The sequence below is a fragment of the Chrysemys picta genome, chromosome 2, assembly GCF_011386835.1.
Source record: "Chrysemys picta bellii isolate R12L10 chromosome 2, ASM1138683v2, whole genome shotgun sequence".
NCBI lineage: Eukaryota > Metazoa > Chordata > Testudines > Emydidae > Chrysemys > Chrysemys picta.
Window position 1 is genome coordinate 364,616 of NC_088792.1, and position 21,594 is coordinate 386,209.

The 21,594-nt window shown below is 59.3% G+C and overlaps 1 protein-coding gene across 1 annotated transcript; it reads left to right on the top strand.

Annotated features, from left to right (window-relative positions):
- The first annotated feature begins 2,558 nt into the window (after nucleotides 1-2,558).
- On the top strand, nucleotides 2,559-17,552 carry ASB10 (ankyrin repeat and SOCS box containing 10). The gene is made up of 5 exons (XM_042857112.2): nucleotides 2,559-2,998; nucleotides 10,103-10,370; nucleotides 13,534-14,038; nucleotides 16,590-16,703; nucleotides 17,031-17,552. Exons 1-5 carry the CDS (start codon nucleotides 2,707-2,709, stop codon nucleotides 17,214-17,216), a joined length of 1,365 nt encoding a protein of 454 aa, XP_042713046.2. The 5' UTR covers nucleotides 2,559-2,706; the 3' UTR covers nucleotides 17,217-17,552.
- The last annotated feature ends 4,042 nt before the right edge of the window (nucleotides 17,553-21,594 follow it).

Below are 21,594 nucleotides of genomic sequence, written 5' to 3' on the forward strand. Positions count from 1 at the left end.
GGGAGCTGCATTGCTCCAGCCATTTAAACTGGATAAAGCCCTGGGTAGCTCTGTATTTGCAGGAAGTCGGGGGGCGGGGGCCTCTTCTGGCCAGATTCCTGCCATGGTGGCTCGGCTGGTTCGCAGCACATTTTCTGCAGGGCGGCGACTCACTTGTGCGTCTGGCTCGGCATCTAGGTCACTGCCAGCGCTTAACAGAGAATGAACAGTAGGGATGGAGCAAGGCAGAGACAAGGTGTCTCCTAGGTTGCATGGGAGCTCCCAGGGGGGCTGTGCCTCTGTCTGCTACATTCTCACTGGCCGTTTGCAGTGGTTCCGAACTTCCACAGGCCAGTTCCCCTTGCGCTGGGATTCTCCAGCCAGGAGAGTGGCCCAGAAGTGCATTTTTTCCCATTATTATTATTTTAAAGTTTGGGCAAAATCAGTTCATCCTATTTAGAGTTAAGTGGGGCACGAAAGATACTTCTGCATGTTCCAGTCAGAAGTGGGCTCGGGAACTCTCGGACGTCTGGCTGTAGGAGCTTTGACTCAGATGGGCTTGTAGACCTCATTGAACCTTTGGAGACAAGCCAGCTTTGAGAGTCAGTTCAGTAATTGCCAGGTTCAGACTTGCCTTAGCAGAGCTTTCTTGTTTGGTTTCTGAAAGACAAGGGCGGGGAGGGAATATCTTTTATTGGACCAAATTCTGTTGGTGAGAGAGACGAGCTTTCAAGCTACACCGAGCTCTTCTTCAGGTCTGGGCAAGGTTAAAACGCTGCATCAGCGCAGCTGCACTGACACAGCTGTGCGGCTGCAGTGCTTAAGGGCATGTCTACACATACAGCGATGCAGCACGTCTGGTGGAGACGCTCGATGCCGACGGGAGAGAGTGCTGCTGTCCGTATAATAAAGCCACCTCTGTGAGCAGCGGTAGCTGTGTCGGTAGGAGAAGCTCTCCCCCCAACAGCGCTGTGCACACCGGGGTTCTGTCAGTGTCACTTACATTGCTTGAGGGATGGTTTTTTCACACCCCGAGCGACATAAGTGGTAGTGTAGACATAGCCTAAGTGAAGAGGCTCCTATGTCGACGGGAGAGCTTCTCCCATCGGTGTAGTTAATCCACCTCCCCGAGAGGCGGTAGCTGTGTCAGCAGGAGAAGGTCTCCAGACTTTTCACACCCCTGAGCGACATAGCTACGCTGACCTAGGTCTGCAGTGCAGACCTGGCCTCAGAGCACACAGCTCAGTGCAAGGTGGAACAGATTGTTTAGCATAAGGAGTTAACACATCTTTCAAGGGACCATGCAAGGTGAAGGTGCTTTGAAGCAAAATCTTTTCTGTTGCTTTATCTAGAGTGATTCCCAGTGGCTGCTGTTCCCCTCTCACGGTGGCTGGAGCTGCTTGAACAGCTGGTGGTGTCCCAGCTAAAGATGCCATGAGCCCAGGAGAGTCTGACAGCTCAGCGGGGTGTGTGAGCTGCCAGGCAGCAGAGCAGAGAGCCCAAGCTAGCTCCTAGATGCTTCACAGGGGCCAGCTCCCATTCCCACCTTCTTACTTTGGAACAAACTCACAAGAGAAATACATGCAAAAAATAGTGTTCCTGCCTCGTGAGGCGGCAGAACCAGCCCAGCCAGGCCAGGCCAGGGAACCACCCCAGCCACACGGCCCACCTGGGGTGCCCTCCTTGGGAGCACGTCTCTGACTGGGGGAGCATTGGCAGCTGCATCTCTCTCACCCCGAACCAGGTCGTGTCTCTGAGATGGCTGCTGTGTTCTGGTGTGACTTAACCAAACGGAAAAGCTCTTTAAAGCCCTGGTGGTTTCCATAGGAACCTCTCCCCTCTGAAGCAGCTGGAGAGAACTGGTTTCCTCCCTTTTCTGGGGGCTGGATTTGGACACTGCACAGAAATGGGCTGGCCCCTCCCTGCCCCTGGGCAGGCCTCTGGGACCATGGGGCTTAGAGTGGAGTGCAGGGTTCCCAGAGGGGTCTCCCGAGAGCCCCATAGCGAGAGTGTGTCCCTTCCCTGCCTTTGGAAAGAGACTGCAATGCACAGTCCCCACGTTCCCTGCTCCCCACTCCTGCCCAGTCCCATGGCCCTAGGTGAGGTCTATTCACTGCACTGCTCCAGCCAAGTCTTGCCCTAGTATTTCCTCCCCCCACCCCCCGGTTCTCTCTGGGCTCCTCCAGGGTCGTCACTACTCTGCTGCTCTATATCCCAGGGGCCCTGTACAGAGGGTAAAGGAGAGCAGGCTTAACCTGGCCCTGGCATCGCCCCCAACGCCTGTCTCAGATGCACCCCCCTGCGTGCTGCTCCTGCATTGCACCACATTCCAGTGAGCTCCGGGGCAGGCCGGCTCTGCTCTGCGGTGCACATTTCCGGGTGCTGTGGGCATGGCTCCTCCGTCCCTGCACCCACTGCCCAGGGGCACAGGGAAAGAGTCCGCACTGCCCTGTGCTAGCCAGGGAGAGCGAGCAGTCAGGGGGCCTGCCCCCTGCCCAAAGTGACCCTGGAGATGAGTGCCAGCAGCGGAGGATAAACAAACTCTGGTGGTGGGTGCTGCCAAGAGCGCTATTTATAAAGGCTGAGTCAGGCCTGTGCCAGCCCTGAGCAGCCTGCACCCGGGAGCAGCCCACCAAGGACACGCCACTGAGCCAGGAGCTCGGGGGCTGCAGCAGCAGCCGCCAACTGCCCCTTTATAAAGCCAAGACTCACCCCGTGTGTCTCCCCATGACGGGCTACAGCTGCCCCTTCAGCTCTGCACTGCAGCCGGACGAGGATCTGGTGGGCAGGTGCACGCACACCAGGCACATGGAACAAGGCCTGATGGCCCCAACGCCCGGGGGCCGGGGATTCCGCAGCAGCCGCATGGAGCCGATCGAGTGCCGAGATGTGTTGGTGCAGAATGCGCTCTTCACCGGGGACCTGGAGGCGGTGCGGAAGCATTTCACTGAGAGCGCTGCCGTCAACCTCATCATTGAATCCAAGGGTGACGAGCTGCGGTGGACCAGCCGGAAACTCGGTGGGAGTGAGCACCTGGGGGACAGAGTGCTTGGTGGGTGGAGGCTGGGGGGTGAGAGGGAGTGCTAGGGCAGAGTGCTAAATGGGTGGAAGTACGGGGGGGCCACAGGGGGAGAGGAAGTGCTGGGGGGGTGTCAAGGGGAAGGGAGTCCAGGCGGATGTGTGTTGGGGGCAGAGGGAGCGCCAGAGGGTGATGAGGGAGTGCTGGGGGATGGGGAGGGAGCACTAGGGTGTTTTATATCCAACCTGGGTCCCCATCCCAGTCTCTAGGGCTACGTCCACGCTGCAGACTAGGGGCGTGACTCCGCTTGTGTGCACATACACCCCTAGTTCTCAACGAGCTAGCACCAGTAGCTGTAGCACCGTGGCCATGGCAGCGCTGGCCCGGCTGAGCTGTGCCAAGAACATGCCCAGTGGTTTCAGGCGGGTTTATATTCTGCACAGCTCAGCCGCGGCTGCACTGCTATTGATACTCAGGCCAGCCTGATGGTAGGGTGCCCAGTGTTTCCAGTGCTGTTGCGCTGGGCTGTAGTCCACGAAAGCTTATGCTCTAATAAATTTGTTAGTCTCTAAGGTGCCACAAGTACTCCTGTTCTTCTTTTTGCAGACAGCAAGTGTGAAAAATCAGGATGGGGTGGAGGGTTGTGACGACCTGGGACTGTTCTTAATGTGGTCTTTGAATGCTGAGTGGGGAGTTTGGCTGGGATGGTCTGCATTGGGGGATGGGAGACTGGCCTTGAGGGAAGATGTATGTAATGTGAGAACCAAGGAAGGGGGTTGGAGCCAGGTGACACCTCTGCCCGGGAAACTGGACAAAGGCTGGGGGAGGAGCCGGGGAGAGGCTGGGTGAGAGACGCTGGAGGGAGTTGGAGTTTTGGAGCTGGCTTGTAATGGAGGGGAGCCTGGACGGGGCTCTGACCCCCCAATGGGGCTGTGGTGCCCCTGGGACCCCAAGATGGACCTAACTGGGGGGTCCTGTTGTCTGTACCTGCAAGACCTGTCTTGGGCCGTGTTCCTGTCGTCTAAATAAACCTTCTGCTTTACTGGCTGGCTGAGAGTCATGGTGAATCGCAGGAAGCCGAGGGTGCAGGGCCTTGTCTCCCCCCACACTCCGTGACAACTGGTGGTAGAGGTGGGATCTACTGCACCCTGTGGATGGCGCTTCCTGCAGTAAGTGACTGGGGAGCAGTAAAACGAAGGGGGATTGACGGGGACCAGGTGGGCTGAAGAGTCAGAGAGAGATGCTTCAGGGGGCGAGTAACCCCTGGGAGTGTGTGACCAGTGAAAAGGACTGTTGCAGTAACAGGGTCCCCCGGGGGATCGCAGCGAGCTGTCCCGGGGCGGAGGGGTCTGCAGCTCGACCCTGGCAGAGAGGTGGTGACCTGAAGAAGGGCTGGCACACTAGGGGTCCCCCTGGATCGGTGGAAAGCTGAGAGCACAGGCCGGGGAGTGGCCAGCAGGAGGATGGATGCTAAACGCCTTAAGAGCGACCTGGTGGAGCTGTGCAGGCAGAGGGGGCTGCGCATTGGGAGGTCCACCAAAGAACAGCTCATTGCCCAGCTGGAGGAGAGGGATCGCTTGGATGAACCGAGCCCTGTCCCTGAGAGAAGCCGCCCGGCGGATGCAGCGTGGGCCCCAGGGCCTGACATGGCTGGAAAGGGGCAGACTGCTGCCGAGGACATCCCGAGACCCTGCCTACCTATACCTAGGGGAGGGGTTGGGGGAAGCCCAGCCAATACCGAGGGCACCCTGACCCTGGCGGCCAGCAGGGGATCATCCCGGCGGAGCTCCCCGTCCCGGGAGTGGATGCAACTGGAATATGACAGGGAGCTGAGACTGAAAGAGCTCGAGTTACGGCAGCAAGAACTGAAGCAGGAGCGGGAAGAGAAGGAGAAACAACGTCAACATGAGGAGAAACAACATCAGCATGAGCGGGACCAACGTCAGCATGAGCTGGAGCTGGCCAGGCTGAGGAGCAGTGGGGCCCCGGCTGCGGTGAGCGAGGGGGGACCCAAGACTGCAAAGAGCTTTGATAAGTGCTTCCTGGCCCAACGCAAGGAGGGGGAGGACATGGATACCTTCCTGACGGCCTTTGAGAATACCTGCGAGCTGCTCCAGATTGACCCTGCAGACAGGCTGTAGTTTCTCATCCCCTCACTGGACTCAGGTGATGCCCAACACCTACCTGACCCTGACAGGGGTGGGCGGGGCCCCATTCAAGATGCCCGTGGCGAGGGTACACCTGAAGTGGGGGGCCAAGGATGTGGGGATACACCCGTATTTGCCCACTGAGGTGTTGATGTGGGGGACGGGGACCTGGAGGACTGGCCAAGCAACTCCCAGGGTGCCCTGGTCGTGACCCGTAGCCAGAGCCGGCGAGGGGCACTGCGCCCTGACAACAGGGAGGGTGCCTTGCCTGAGGCGCAGGACCCTAACCTGGTGGGGAGGGGAACGCCCAGGGACACGGCTATGGGAGGCTGCGGCTTCAGACCCAGCCGGGGAGAGAGAGCAGGTGCCCATCCCTGTCCCAGCTGCTGAGTTCCAGGCCGAGTTGCAGAAAGATCCCTCCTTGCGGAAGATAAGGGACCTGGCTGACTTCAGTGCGGTACAGACCATGGGGAGAGGTGGCCGGAAAAGGTTCCTGTGGGAGAAGGGGTTCCTGTACCGAGAATGGGCTCCCCCAGGGAAAATGGAATTGGGGGGATCAGGAGGCAGCTGGTGGTACCCCAGAAGTATCGCCGCCAGCTGCTGTACCGAGCCCATGACATTCCCCTCTCAGGGCACCAGGGAACCTGGCGTGCCCAGCAGAGGCTGCTACGAAACTTTTACTGGTCTGGGGTCTTTGCTACTGTCCGACAGTACTGGCGATCCTGTGACCCCTGTCAGAGGGGGAGGAAGGCCCGGGACAAGGGGAAAACGGCTTTAGGACCCTTGCCAATCATTTCCAGAGGGTGGCTGAGGTCAAAAGGGGGGCTCTGAACCAAGAGAGCCCGAATCACAGCCCTCCAGACTGGAACGCTGGGAGAAGACCCCAGCCCAGTTGGAACCCCAGGGGTATTGGGGTGGGAAAAGGGCACGGGGCGCATAAGCCTCCCCACATGCAAACTATGAGCACCCCCGACCTAAAGGGGAGCGTGAAACTGAAAGGGCCTGGTGTAATTCTCACCAAAGAATGGGAGGGATGTTGGGGCATCCATGGGAATGTGGGTAGGTTCGAATTTCCGCAGGTGACCCCGCTCAATTCGGTCTCGAAGGGGGGAGAGATGTGACAAACTGGGACTGAAATCTGCACACAAAAGACCAGATTTCACGGGGGAGACCAGATTTCATGGGTCGTGACGCGTTTTTCATGGCCGGGAATTTGGTAGGCCCTAAACACACGTGTTCCTGGGCAATATTCAGATACCCCTGCTGGGAAGTAGGCAGGAAACTCTTGGGGCTTTGTATGTACCTCTGCCATGCCTGCTGGGTGACAAAGAGGAAGTGTTCGCTGGGGTGACTCAGAATAAAGCGGTGATGAAGTCGTCTGATGGATTCACAGCGTCTGTGCTATGCCCCAGCCTTTAAGCAGTTTCCAGTATTACCTGAATGCTAGGGCACCCCACCTTTACCTTCCATGGGCTCAAGTTGTAACCGGGCGAATTTAGGCACCCCCACCCTGACGCCACTCAGACCCTCCCCACTCCCAGCTGCGTTCCTGGCCCTGGCCCCAGCTTCAGTGTGGCTCTGCTCCCGCCCCCAACCTCGGCCCCTGGCCACAGCCTCACTCCTAGCTGTGACCCCAGCCCCTTACCCCTGTCCGACACCCCCCAGCTGCGGCCCCACCCCTGGCCCCGGGGTGTGTGTGCAGACAGCAGTAAGGAGGGACACGACCCTCAAAAGTTTGGGGACCTCTGCCTTAACCGCTATTTATTATCTATCACCAAAACAGAAGCACACACTGAGCCTACAGTGCTCACCACTCCCAATAAGGCGGATGAGCTTTTCTCGCTGGCCGGTCACGATCAGGTCATCTGGGGGACTCCAGCTTCTGCACGGTATGGTTGGCAGGGTGTTTTGGTCTGGCAGCTCTGACACTGGGGCTGGGGCCTGGAGCTGGTACCCAAGAACTTCCCTTTGGACCCCAGTTTATATAGTGACACTTGAGTCCTGCTTAGCTGCACCTTAACCAATCATTTTACTAAATTATTACTAACCAATTCTCTAACCAATCCTAACCTATTGTGAAACAATTATTTAACCAATCAGAGCCCACCACCTTAGTTGATTTACCTCTTGCAAAATTAGTTATGTAACAGACAGAAACCATCAAAGAACCCAACCGAAACCATATAGATAAACAATAGAGCAGTAGGGACCATAAAGGCCAAACAACAGAGAAGTATAGATTTCACACCCACGACTATTGATAAGTGAAAAGAACAGGAGTACTTGTGGCACCTTAGAGACTAACAAATTTATTAGAGCATAAGCTTTCGTGGGCAACAGTCCACTTCTTCGGATGCATATAGAATGCATTATCACTTCAAAAGGGTTTTTTTTTTTTCACTTACTTAATTGGCCTCTCAGAGTTGGTAAGACAACTCCCACCTGTTCATGCTCTCTGTATGTGTGTTTATATATCTCCTCAATATATGTTCCACTCTATATGCATCCGAAGAAGTGGGCTGTAGCCCACGAAAGCTTATGCTCTAATAAATTTGTTGGTCTCTAAGGTGCCACAAGTACTCCTGTTCTTTTTGCGGATACAGACTAACATGGCTGCTACTCGGAAACCTATTGATAAGTGGTTTCTTGCCGGACAGAATGCCATCAAATGAAGTTTTGTTTAATCATTTTAAGAGCTAGATTATTATCTGGTGCTGGTGGGTGCTATTAGGACAGGATCGCCTTCTTAACAGACCGATATTACATTTTTTGTAATGTAATTTAGATGGAATGTGAGGATGTGACTTCCTGCTTTTTAGCTCATGGCTATTGCTGTCCTAATATGGCTGCAGACAAAGGCCTCAGATCTTACACCAGTGGTTCTCAGACTTTTGTACTGGTGACCCCTTTCACACAGCAAGCCTCTGAGTGCGATCCCCCACCCTTGTAAATTAAAAACACAACTTTTTTATATTCAACACGATTATAAATGCTGGAGGCAAGCGGGGTTTGGGGTGGAGGGTGACAGCTCACGACCCCCAGTTTGAGAACCCCTAGTGTAACCCCTTCGGTGGGCCAGAGCCCACCTGTTCCCAAGGACAGATCATGTATTCTCAAGGACTCCGAGACTGACCCTTTGCGTTCCAGCAACCTTCGTTTCTCTCCGTGGTTCTCACCAGTGAGGCCAGTCGAGATCAGATGACTGAGAGAGGCTTTTCCTTCTTAGGGAGCATTACAATCTGTGAGGCAAGGCAGTCTGTTCGAAACTAGGGAGCATTTATTAGTCACCTGTCTGGGGGGTTTGGGGCAGGGCGAGGGTGTCACTGGTTCTATCTTGGGGACGTTGGGGCAGGGCAGGGGATGTCGCTGGTGCTGTCTGGGGGGGTGTTAGGGCACGGCAGGGGGTGTCACTGGTACTGTCTGGGTTGGGGCAGGGCAGGGGGTGTCACTGGTACTGTCTGGGGGGTTGGGGCAGAGCAGGGGGTGTCACTGGTGCTGTCTGAGGGGTGTTGGGGCAGGTCAGGGGGTGTCATTGGTGCTGTCTGGGGGATGTTGGGGCAGGGCAGGGGGTGTCGCTGACCCTGTCTGGGGGTGTTAGGGCAGGGCAGGTGGTGGTGCTGGTGCTGTCTGGGGTGGGGGGTTGGGATGCTGTATTAATTTAACTTGAATATATGGACTAAAGGTGTTAATATAACTAGGTCACCATTCAACATTAAACAGTTTCAGACGAGGTCTGGGCTTTAATATACAGAGTCTTCTGCCGGCTCAGTGCCATGGCAAAGGCGGGGGTGGCGCCTGCGCCCCAAGTTTGGGGAGGCTAGACCCCTGCCTCTTCCCCCGAGGCCCTGCCCCCAACTCCGCCTCCTCCGCCCTCCCGCTTTCACTGCCTGGCCCCGAACCCCGGCCAGTGCCCGGAGTAGCCCTGAACCCTGGCTGGCCCAGAGCAGCCCGGGGCAGCCCCAGCTGGAGCTGAGCCTTGAGCCTGGGTCCCCAGAGGAGCTCTGAGCCCTGCCGCGGCCTGTCCCCAGGGTGCTGGCGCGGAGCATTAGCGGAGGTTTGGGAGACTTAGCCTCCCCCAGCCTCTATTGGCCGCCGCCCATGGGCAAAGGTGCCATGAACATGCTTTGATCCTTTTGTTAAGGATGTGGGAAAGGAGGACAAATCAGTTGAAGCATTTGCAATGTGAAGTATTGAGTAAGGCGCTCGGGCCTGGGCCACACCACACGCAGGGCAGCTTGCATCAGCCTAGTCGTGCATGTGTCTCCCCCCGATGTGGGTGCCCCGCATGCCACCCCAGTGACACCGCCTCCCCAAGTGGCTCTGAGCTACCGTCCATGTCCTTAGGGCAATGCAGCACGAGTGGAGATGCTATGGTCGAGCAGCTGTCCCACAATGCCCCGCATTGACTGCTGTGGTCACCCCTGGGACCTCCACTGCCCAGGGCTTGTGGAGACTGGGAGCACAGGCACCAGGGGGGTGCTTGACCCCCGGCTCTGACCCGGGCCCTGCCCCCACCCCACCCCTTCCTGCTGTGCGGGAGGCGTGGGGAGGGAGGGGGAGGTTGATCAAAACAGCTGATCCAGGGGGCCTGCCAGTGGGGGAGGTGGGGGGGAGCTGATCGGGGGCAGCACCCACCATTTTTTCCCCGTGAGTGCTCCAGCCCCGGAGCCGGCGCCTATGACCAGAAGCCCCCCTCCCTTTCTGAGTGTTTGACATGCCTTGTCCTGATTGCCTGTCTTGGTGAGCACACCATGGCTGGGTGCAGCTGAGAGAGCAAATCCCCTTCCCATGGCACCTGGGCGTGCCCCACGGGCGTGCCCCACGGGCGAGCCCCACCCACAGGCTGAGAGAAGGAGGGGCTGATCTCCTGTGGGAGAGGGTTTGGTGGGGAGAGGCAGGGGTGGGCACTGTGGCTATGTGTGCGTTTGTCCCCCTCACAGCCCTTCTCCCGCTGCAGGACTGTGGTCGCTGACCTACGAGCAGGAGCTCACCGCGCCGCTCCACATCACGGCTGGGCGCGGCTACTTGGACTGCCTCAGGCACCTGCTGCTGAGGGGCGCTGCCGTGGACTTCGCACCTGGCGGTAAGACAGCTCTGCACGAGGCCTGCGCGGCGGCCAGAACGGACTGCGTGCGCCTGCTGCTCTCCTTCGGGGCTGACCCCAAGACTGTCTCTGAGGCTGGCTACCAGCCCCTGCACCTCTGCAAGAGCCCAGCCTCCATCCAGTGAGTTTCCTCCGGGGGGGGGGGGGGGCGCACACCCCAACCCGCCTGTGCACGCACACGCAGGGCCTGTTAGCAGCCCCGCCCCAGGGCCAAGCGCCAGCCCAGGGCTGAGTGTCTGGGTGCCACAGCCCATGGGGGAGAGGCCTGCTTTCGCCCCGGCAGCTGGGGCCGCCCAGGCCTGTCTGTACAGCACAGCGCAGTGCGGTCGGACTCTGGTAGCTGACTGCAGGCTCCATCCCAAAGCCAGAGCATGGGGCTGGCTCAGGTGGGTGGGTCACTGCCTCCCCAGCCAGCAGGGCTCGTGCCCACAACCCCAGCAGGAGGCGAGTGAGGCCCAGCCAGCGTGCATTGCACTGGCAAAGCCCAGACCATGTCACAGGGGGTCAGGTAGGAGCAGAGCATCCACAGGCAGGGGCAGACCGAGGCACAGAGTGATGGACGTGCCCCAGGCCACACAGCAAGTCCGGGGCAGAGCTGGGATAGAACCCAGGAGTCCTGCTGCCCAGTCCCTTGTCCTGTTTGTTGGAACCCACTGGTCTGAATACAGGGCCCCTGGAGCCTGGGATGCCAGGGCCCAACCACTGGGATTGTGGGAGAGGTGTGGGCACAACGGGGTGTCAGCATAGGGTGGATGAATGGCAGGATTGAGTGACTGAGGGGCTAGTAGCCAGGTAGGTAGGTGGGGGCAGGGCAGGCGGGTCTGGGGCTAACTGGAGGTTGGGGGGGGGGAATGGTGGGCGGTGAGGGGAATGGTTGGGGGGGGGGGTTAAGGGATGCATAGGGGATTAGCAGGCAGGGGCGGCTCCAGGCACCAGCGTAGCAAGCACGTGCCTGGGGCGGCAAGCCGTGGCGGGCAGCCTGCCGGTCACTGTGAGGGTGGCAGGCGGGTGGCTTTCGGCGGCATGCCTGCAGGAGGTCCGCTGGTCCCGCAGCTTCAGCAGCAATTCGGCGGCGGGGACGCCGATGCCGCGGCACCGGTGGACCTCCTGCAGACATGCCGCCGAATCCGCGTTACCAGTGGACCACCCGCAGGCGCGCCGCCGAATCTGCCTTACCAGTGGACCGCCCGCAGGCGCGCCGCCGAAAGCCACCCGCCTGCTGTGCTTGGGGCGGCAAAAAACAGAGCCGCCCCTGCTAGCAGGCAGGGGGTGGGTGGATGGGGGGCGGCGGGTGAGGGCTAGCAGGCAGTTGGTAGGTGGATGGGGGTTGGTGGGGGGGGAGTGGAGAGGGGGCTAGCGTGCAGGCGGTGGGTGGATGGCGGGGGGAAGGGGTGCTAGCAGGCAGGGGGTGGGTGGATGGGGGGCGGCGGGTGAGGGCTAGCAGGCAGTTGGTAGGTGGATGGGGGTTAGTGGGGGGGAGTGGAGAGGGGGCTAGCGTGCAGGCGGTGGGTGGATGGCGGGGGGAAGGGGTGCTAGCAGGCAGGGGGTGGGTGGATGGGGGGGGAGTGGAGAGGGGGCTAGCGTGCAGGTGGTGGGTGGATGGCGGGGGGAAGGGGTGCTAGCAGGCAGGGGGTGGGTGGATGGGGGTTGGGGGGGGAGTGGAGAGGGGGCTAGCGTGCAGGAGGTGGGTGGATGGCGGGGGGAAGGGGTGCTAGCAGGCAGGGGGTGGGTGGATGGGGGTTGGTGGGGGGGAGTGGAGAGGGGGCTAGCGTGCAGGCGGTGGGTGGATGGCGGGGGTAAGGGGTGCTAGCAGGCAGGGGGTGGGTGGATGGAGGTTGGTGGGGGGGAGTGGAGAGGGGGCTAACGTGCAGGCGGTGGGTGGATGGCGGGGGGAAGGGTTGCTAGCAGGCAGGGGGTGGGTGGATGGGGGGCGGCGGGTGAGGGCTAGCAGGCAGTTGATAGGTGGATGGGGGTTGGTGGGGGGGAGTGGAGAGGGGGCTAGCGTGCAGGCGGTGGGTGGATGGCAGGGGGAAGGGGGGCTAGCAGGCAGGGGGTGGGTGGATGGGGGTTGGTGGGGGGGAGTGGAGAGGGGGCTAGCGTGCAGGCGGTGGGTGGATGGCGGGGGGAAGGGGTGCTAGCAGGCAGGGGGTGGGTGGATGGAGGTTGGTGGGTGGAGCTAGCGGGCAGGCGGTAGGTGGATGGGGGACAGGGTGGGGAGGGGGGCTAGTGGGCAGTCGGTAGGTAGATGGGGAGTGGGGGGGGGCTAGCGGACAGGTGGTAGGTGGATGGGACAGCAGATGGGGGTTAGGGGGCAGTGGGTAGTTGCGGGGGGGATAGTGGGTAGGCGGATGGGGGTGGGGAGGGAGGTTAGCGGGCAGGCGGTCGGTAGATGGGGACTGAGGGTGGAGAGGGGGGCAGGCGGTTGGTGGATGGAGGAGGGAAGGGGGTGCTAGCAGGCAGGCGGTGGGTGGATGGATGGGGGATGGCGGGGGGGAGTGGGGGCTAGGAGGCAGGCGGTGGGTGGATGGCGGGAGGAAGGGGGGGGCTAGCGGGCAGTGGGTGGATGGATGGGGGATGGCTGGGGGAAGTGGGGGGGCTAGCGGGCAGGTGGTAGGTGGATGGGACAGCAGATGGGAGTTAGGGGGCAGTGGGTAGTTGTGGGGGGGATAGTGGGTAGGCGGATGGGGGTGGGGAGGGAGGTTAGCGGGCAGGCGGTCGGTAGATGGGGACTGAGGGTGGAGAGGGGGGCAGGCGGTTGGTGGATGGAGGAGGGAAGGGGGGGCTAGCGGGCAGGTGGTAGGTGGATGGGACAGCAGATGGGGGTTAGGGGGCAGTGGGTAGTTGTGGGGGATAGTGGGTAGGCGGATGGGGGTGGGGAGGGAGGTTAGCGGGCAGGCAGTCGGTAGATGGGGACTGAGGGTGGAGAGGGGGGCAGGCAGTTGGTGGATGGAGGAGGGAAGGGGGGGCTAGCGGGCAGGTGGTAGGTGGATGGGACAGCAGATGGGGGTTAGGGGGCAGTGGGTAGTTGTGGGGGGGATAGTGGGTAGGTGGATGGGGGTGGGGAGGGAGGTTAGCGGGCAGGCGGTCGGTAGATGGGGACTGAGGGTGGAGAGGGGGGCAGGCGGTTGGTGGATGGAGGAGGGAAGGGGGTGCTAGCGGGCAGGTGGTAGGTGGATGGGACAGCAGATGGGGGTTAGGGGGCAGTGGGTAGTTGTGGGGGATAGTGGGTAGGTGTTGGGCAGAGGAGGGAGAAACGCACGGCTGAGGGGTCCCACGCCCTGCAGGTGTGCGCAGCTGCTGCTGCAATATGGTGCCAGCGTGAACAGCCAGACGGAGGAGGAAGAGGACACAGCGCTGCACGTGGCAGCACGGCACGGCCTGGAAGAGCACGTCCAGCTGTACCTGCGCCATGGAGCGGGGCTGGAGGCCAAGAACGAGGAGGGTCAGACCCCCCTGAATGCCGCCTGCGCCCAGGCACACCCACCCCAGGACATGGAGCGCTACTATCGCGTATGCCAGCAGCTGGTGCAGAGCGGTGCCAACGTCGATGCTGCGGACCAGGACCAGCAGCGCCCGCTGCACCAGGCCTGCAAGAACGCCAGCGCCCGGGTGGTGGAGCTGCTGCTGGCCCACGGCGCCAGCGTCAACATTATGAGCTACAGCGGCAACACAGCCATGCACAACATCTTGCAGGTGGCGGCCTACAAGCTGGGGCACCGGCCAGAGCTCGTGGTGCAGGCGCTGTTAAACCATGGCTCCATACGCATCTGGCCTGGGGCCCTCCTCAAGGTGTGGAGCTGCCTGGGGCAGCAGCAGGATGGGTGCTGCGTGAGAGGGGTGTGTGAACAGGGTCCCCTCCAGGAGGCATTCCCTCCCCTGCAGTCAGGGCCCCCTCCCCTTGTCGAGGTCTTGTTCCCAGCCAGCTCAGGGGCTTGAGTTCCCTCTTGCTGCCCAGCAATTGGGGTCCTGTAGCAAAGTCAAAGACTCGCTGGCGCGGCACCTCCTGCTGGTCGTCTTGGGAATTAGCTCTCCAGCCTCCGGAGCGCCCTCTGTAGGCTGGTGTCTCACCTGCTGCTGGACCCCCGTGTCCCTCCCGGACCCTGGTGCCCTTTACCTCAGGGTTCTGCTCCCACAGTACCCCCACACTCTGGGTCTCCCCTCCCAGGGGAACCCCCAACCCTCTATCCCCACCTTGCCTCAATGGCTACTGCCAGTCGTCATCCAGCCCCCACTCGCTGGGGCAGACGCAGTCTGTCGTGGCCACTCATCATCAGCAAGGGGGTAGGACCTGCTGCCTCGGCCTATCCCCAGGCTGCACCTCCCAGCCCCAGGATCTGTTTAGGCCTTGACCAAGGCCTCAGCCTGGGGAGTTGCCAGGCAGGAGCTTCCCAGCTCCTCTTGCCCTTTTCCCCAGCCCTGCTCTGTCCAGTACCCTGCCCCCAGCAGCCGGGCCCTTCTCCCTCCAAGGCAGGAGGGAGACTGTTTGCCTGGTGGCCCGGCAGCTCTTTTATAGGGCCAGCCTGGCCCTGATTGGCTGCCTTTTAACCCCTGTTCTCCAGGAGTGGGGCAGCCGCCCCACTACAGGTCCCCAGGCACCAGCATTTGGGTTCCTTTCCCTGGCTGGGCTGCTGATTGAGGGGCCCAGCTGTGTCCCTTTAATGGCCATATTCAGGTATCTACCGGGGCAGGGCACCGCTGCCCCCTGCTGAGGTTACTAGGGCCTGGGGGGCTGTGAGGGCGTGAGCTCCCAGCCCTGGCGTTGTGAGCAGTGGGGACTTGGCTGGGAAAGAGAACGTGAGCCTGTCTCTCTGGCACTGGCCTTAGGAGATGCTCTTTGTCCGTGGGCCATCGTCCCTTGGCTCGAGTTGGTTAGTCCTGGTGCAGTCAGTCCGGCCAGTCATTCTTCAGGAGGGGCTGTGGGTTGTGTGGGCCCAGGCTGAGGTGGGGCAGGGCACAGGGGGTGCATGAGAGAGGCCATGCTCCGGAGAACCTGTGCTCTTAGACCAGGGCCATGGAGGGCAGGACAAAGTGGCAGGAACTCACGCTCAGCCCCTAGTCACACTTCTTCGCCAATGGTCCTGAGGGTGGCAGCCTCTGCTGAGGGCTTTGTCCTGCAGGGGTGGGGCGGGGGCTAGGTGTGAGGAGAGGCCAGCTGCAGGCAGCATGTCCAGGTGCTGGCCACATGCAACTTCCTGGCTCTGCCCCCTCTGCAGGGAGCGTGCAGGTTTTCCCAGTGCCTGGGGCTCATCCCAGAGCGTGCTGGGCTGGAGGGCAGCGTGGAAGCTGTCTGCCAGGGAGTGTGGCACCATGAGCTAGACCTCTGTCACCTCCAAGCTGGGTCAGTGCAATGTGCACCTGAGATCAGCTAGGGCGGGCGCTGCAGTGGATGCAGAACGTGTCGGCTGCCTGGCGAGCAGTGTCCTACCAGGAACGCCCATGGGGCGCCCTGAACAGCCTATGACCTGCCCCTCCCTTGCCATGCTTCCAGGCTGTGATGGGGATTGGGCAGCGCGGGGGGGGGCAGCATGCCAGGGTGTGGGGCAGGGATTGTGGCATGCCCAGACTTACAGAGATTGACGTGTGTGGGGAGAACAGGTGACGTGGGGGTAGGCACGGTCTGGGGGGGCTGCAGAGGGAGGTGTATTAAGGGGGGATACACCTGGAGTGATATTTCCCCCTAGGGGTCTCTTGCCTTCTCTGTGTGCTGAGCACACAGCCCTGCCACCAAGCTCCATTAATCTCCAGGCCCCACGAGGTGCTGTCCCGCCTTGGTGAAGTTGGCCTGTCTCTTCGGCACTGGCCTTAGGCGGTGCTCTCCTTCCATGGGGCATTGTCCCCAGCTCCCGCCGCCTCCTCTGTGCGAGACACCAGCAAGCAAAGGGTTAACTATCTTCCTTAATTCCCGAGCAGTGCAATAATTACCCAGCCTGGAGATCTGCAGATTGCTCTCCCCTTTGGGAAAATACAGGAAAATCAACAATTAACACTAATTAATCTCCTATTAACACCAGATAATGAGGCTCACTCGTGCAGCTGGAATAGGCTCTGACAGCTACTGATGGCCTGGGCCATGGGGAGTGGGAGTCAGGGGATGGGGAGGGAATCCACCCACACGCAGCCCTCCTGCTGCCATAACGACCCGCAGGCCTGCAACCCTCAGGCACGGCCCATCCCACCCCACCCCACCCCATCACATGCGACGTGGGCATGGCCCATCACAGACTGGGAAAAGACACAGGTTACAGGACTTGCCCAGGATCACAGGGCAGCAGAAGCAGAGCAGGGAATCCAGTGCCTGGTGTGTGAGACCAGCCTTCTCCCGTCCCCTCCCCTGCTGCAGGTGTTGCGCTACTGCTGCTCCTCGCCTCGCACCATCGAGGTGCTGATCAACAGCTATGACCGTGTGCGGGTCACTGACGAGTGGGCAGAGGCTGTCCCAGCTGAGATCATGCAGGTAAGAGAACCAAGAGTCTTCAGGGACCTGGGGCTTCACCCCACAGTGCCTGGCTGACCGGGCAGGTCCCAGAAGCCCCCTCTGAAGGTTTGAGGGGGCAGGGAAGGTGCTGGGCAGAAGCTCTGCAGTGAAACAGGGAGAGACAGAAATCGAACGGCTGTAGGGATAAGGCTGTGACCTTTGTGCTAACAGAGCTCCTTGTTCAGTGTTGGTGGAAAGTGTCTGCCTCGATTTGTTGCCATTGTCACATGACATGGGGTAGGGGCACCAGCCCGCTGTCATGGAGGAAACGTGGCCCATGCTGACCTCTCTCTTCTCTCCTGACAGAAGCACCCAGATTTCTACGAGTCGCTCTTCTCCCTGGGGCAGAGGCCCCGCTCCCTGCAGCACCTGGCCCGCTGTGCACTCAGGAGCTACCTGGAGGGCCGGCTGCTGCAGGTCTTGCCTGAGCTGCACCTGCCATCTTCCCTGCACCAGTTCCTGCTGCTCAGCTTCGAGGACATTCTCTACTAGGGGCCTGGAGCCTGGATTGAGTCACCTCTAAATCCTTTTCTTGTGCCCTGCCCAGCCTGTGACAGCTCTGCTCTGCCCAGCCCAGGTCAGCTTTGCCCTCCCCACTCACACCAGCCAAAGCCAGCCCTTCTGTGCCCATTCCACCCCATACCCGCCATTCCCACCTGTGCCAGGCCTGCCCTTTGTTCTCCCAGCCGAGACACCCTCTGCCCGCACCATCCCGGCCCATCCCATGCCCACAGGCTCTATTGCTGTAGCCGGTGGTGGGGCCCTGCCTTTCGTGGAGCCATTCCGCTGGCCCTGCTTTGTATTATGGAATAAATCCTGGTGTTTGTATGCTCTGGTTGGCATGTGTCCTTCCTTGTCGCACTGGGGGCTGCCGTCTGACCTGCCCCACGCTGGCTCTGGCTCTGCAGAACACATGGTGCAGGCACGGCCACAGGGACGCTGGGGCCACGGCCGCAGGCTGCGGCCTCCCCCTCCCTCAGTAGCTTTTCTGGGCTGTAGTTACCACTGAGGTGTGGCAGAGCCAGCTTGGAGTTCAGCTTGACAGATTCACAGCTGCCTCGGTTTCCTGTTCTTCATGATGAATCATGCCACCAGCTCTGCTCCTCCCAGCACCGCGTCAGATGGGACCAAGGCCTTTGTAGACCAAGGTTTGTGACGGGCCCAAGTGACACAGTGGCTGATGGAGCCTGCTTGTGCAGGCAGCTGTGGCCCTCCCCGCAGAGCCAAATACGTAGTGACCCTTGGTGAAGCCTGGCTGGTGCCGGAGAAGTGATGTTAATTGAATCCAAGGAGGAACGGGGGGTGTTTTGCTGGGGAGGGGGGTTTCTGCTCAAAAGCTCTTCAGTTCTTGGTTACGTTGGAAGTGTGGCCGTTTGTGTTGTGCAGCCGGGAGCCCAGTCGCTCATTCTCTCGCTGTCTGCTCCAGGAGGGTGCATGACTCTGCCTGAGCTTGTGCCGCTGTGAGAGGTATGCAGCAGAGGCAGCAGGATCGCATGTCTATGTTCCTGAGCCAAGATTAATTATAGCACCCTTGGCAGCTCTGCTAGAATTGTCTGGGACTTGCTTGCTGGATGAGTATTCCAAGGGCTCCAAAATCTGTATGCTAGTTGGATCAGCATGACGTTTTTTGTGCTTCATGGGGATGCAGGGTGGGATTAGTGATCCAAATCTGGGGTCATTTGAGCAAGGAGCTCCTGAGATACAACCCCACAAAATCATCTGGTTCTTATAAAGTCATTTTCCTGGGGCTCAAACGGTCATTCTGATCCTCCCTTAACTGATCTCAGCTCTTGGGATTTAGATCTGCTAGTGCAGGGCACCTTCTGTCCCCTGGGGACGCAATATTGGATAAGTTACTCGAGGTAAACGTGGTTGCTTCTTGTTGGCTTGAGCTAATGACATGTCAAAGAGTGAAATGCACATGTCTAGTGAAACGCGTGCATCTCTTAGAACCCATTGGCTTTGCTGGTATTGGCTGTCAGAGTATCTGCATGGCTCAAGGTGACGTGCTATGGCTGCCCAAGCAGACTCTGTTTTTACCTTAGAATTAGTAGCAGGGAAATTAGCATTAACTAGTCAGAGGGAAGATGAAAGATGCTACTAGGTAGTTAGAAAAACGTAAACGTGACTCATACTCTTCACATGTTTCTTGAACAATAAGTGATCAAAGGCAAGCAAATGGCTGGGTCATTTGCTCCAGGGATTCCTGATACACATGAGCGACTCAAAGCTCCAGATAATCGTAACGGTTTTGGTGCAGAGCTAGAGAGTGTGGAGGAGCTGGGAAGTTGCAGGGTGTGGGGTTCTGCCCCTTTGCCAATCTTCACCCGTGGGGCTGAGCAGGGCCAGCTCACCTGCACACAACCACCCTTGTTAGTGCAAGGCACAGTCAGACATTATGCTTTTGAAACCCAGGTCAATGACTACAGCTTTGACTAACTGGGTTTCCAAAAAAAAAAAAAAAAAAGTTTTTCTACGATCCCTCAATGAATAAGGGCTTATCCTCAAAGGGACCTTTGCTGTCTGGGAGGTTGGAAGTGCTGACACCTTCCCCTCCAGTGACATATTCGGGGAGGGGAAGGGAAGCCAAACCATCTGTGGCCTGGACCCTTACTCCCCAACCAATAGCCTCCCTCCTCCACAGTTGCTCCACCCAGGGCCGGCTCCAGGCACCAGCTTACCAAGCAAGTGCTTGGGGCGGCCACTCTGGAGAGGGGCACCACGTCCAGCTGTTCGGCGGCAATTCGGCAGACGGTCCCTCACTCCTGCTCCAAGCAAAGGACCGTCCGCTGAATTGCCGCCGCAGATCGTGATTGCAGCTGTTTTGTTTTTTGTTTTTTGTTTGTTGTTTTTGTTTGGCTGCTTGGGGCGGCCAAAACCCTGGAGCCGGCCCTGGCTCCACCAGGCCAAGGGAGGGTGCTAAGGGACTCAACTTCCTTTCATTGCTCGGGGAAGGAGCCCAGAACTCCCCACCTGCCCTGTACTGCCCCCAGCAGTGGAGCAAGGGCTCCAAGCTCGCCCTACCCCTGGCTGCTGCTTCTAGGGGGAAAGGAGAGATCAGTGCAGTGGGTCTGGAGGGGGGGGGGAGTAAGGGAGGGGTGTCAGAGCTTTGCAGTGGGGAATGTGGGGGAGGCTTCAGCTCTGCTCCCAAACAGCCTCACATTCATACCCCCCATTTCTGTCCCTCTTCAAAACATAGCCCTACAGTGAGTGTTGAGTCTGGGATGGGGAACCAAGAATGAGCACAGTCAGTGCATGGCACAGGCGCACATGGGGTTGGGAGCTGAAGACAGGCATGCTCAGGGCTTGACACAGCCCCTGGAGCTGGGACACTGCAGGAAGGGTGAGAACGCACATGGAGCAAATTATCAGGGGGTAGCCGTGTTAGTCTGTATCTACAAAAACAACAAGGAGTCTGGTGGCACCTTAAAGACTAACAGATTTATTTGGGCATAAGCTTTCGTGAGTAAAAACCTCACTTCTTCGGATGCATCCGAAGAAGTGAGGTTTTTACTCACGAAAGCTTATGCCCAAATAAATCTGTTAGTCTTTAAGGTGCCACCAGACTCCATGGAGCAAATTTGAGCAGTTTGCACCTCTTAGAGCGATTCTTTCAGGCAGTGCCCATCTTCATGGGGTGTTCTCATTCATCTGAGAACATCTCATTGAGATGAATGGGCCACTTCACACCTCACTGAGTCTGCTGTGCTGCAGATGGCCGTGAGAACCCCTTCCCCATACACTAGGTCTGGATTTGGGGTAAGGACTCTTAGCATCACTTTTCTGCCTCCTGCTAGCACATGAACCCCTCCCAGCCCACCACTGTCTCATGGCCTAGCAGTGGGGCACGGCGTGGCAAGGTGGAGGATGGAGTTGGTGTCAGAAATCAAGGCCTGCAGCAGAGCCAGTCTCCAGGCAACCTAATGCATGCAGCTCATCTGGAGTAGGTGACCTAATTGGCTATACCACCTGATTGGTCTGACGACTCAGCAGACTTAAGCACAACCTCAGATGGCACTAGTTCAGTGGCCACTTAAAACATTTACCTACAGCTGGGACAGCACCAGGGCCGGCTCCAGGCACCAGCGCAGCAAGCTGGTGCTTGGGGCGGCCTATGGAAGGGGGAGGCACGTCTGGGTTTTCGGCAATTCGGCGGCGGGTCCCTCAGTCCCTCTCGGAGGGAAGGACCGGCCGCCGAAGAATGAAGCAGCGCAGGAGAGCAGCCGCCGAAGTGCCGCCGATCGCGGGCTTTTTTTTTTTTTTTCCCTCTTCGCCGCTTGCAGCGGCAAAAAAGGCTAGAGCCAGCCCTGGACGGCACCAGTGCTTGCTTGATCCAGCCCTGGCTTGGCTGGCTGCAGAGAACCCAGTTCTGACCCCTGACTTTGGCCTCCATCTCTGCTTTTCACCCTGTGCTCTGACTCCTGGCGCCGGCTCTAGCTGGTAGGCTGACTGGTCAGTGACTGCTTGGGAGGGGTTAGCAGAGGGGCTGCATGCTGCGGCTTAAGCAATGGCACAATGCAGGGAATGTTGGAGAAGTGGTGCGGGACTCAGAACACTTGGGTGTGGTTGGAGGGGATTGGCGCATTGAGGGGGCATACAGCGGGTTCTGGAGCAGTACAAGGGAGGGTACAAGAGTTGTATTGGGGTGGTGGTGTGTACCTTAACTTTGTACGGCCTGGTTTTCATAGATTCCAAGGTCAGATGGGCCCATTGTGATCATCCAGTCTGACCTTCTGTATAGCACAGTGTCAGATGGGCCAATGGGGCCCATGCCCAGGGGCCAATTGGGGGACCCCTAGAAAAACGTGCCCCCATGTCCTGACCCTCTTCGCCCACCCAGTGCTCCTGCTGGGGAGGGGGGAAGCCCTTG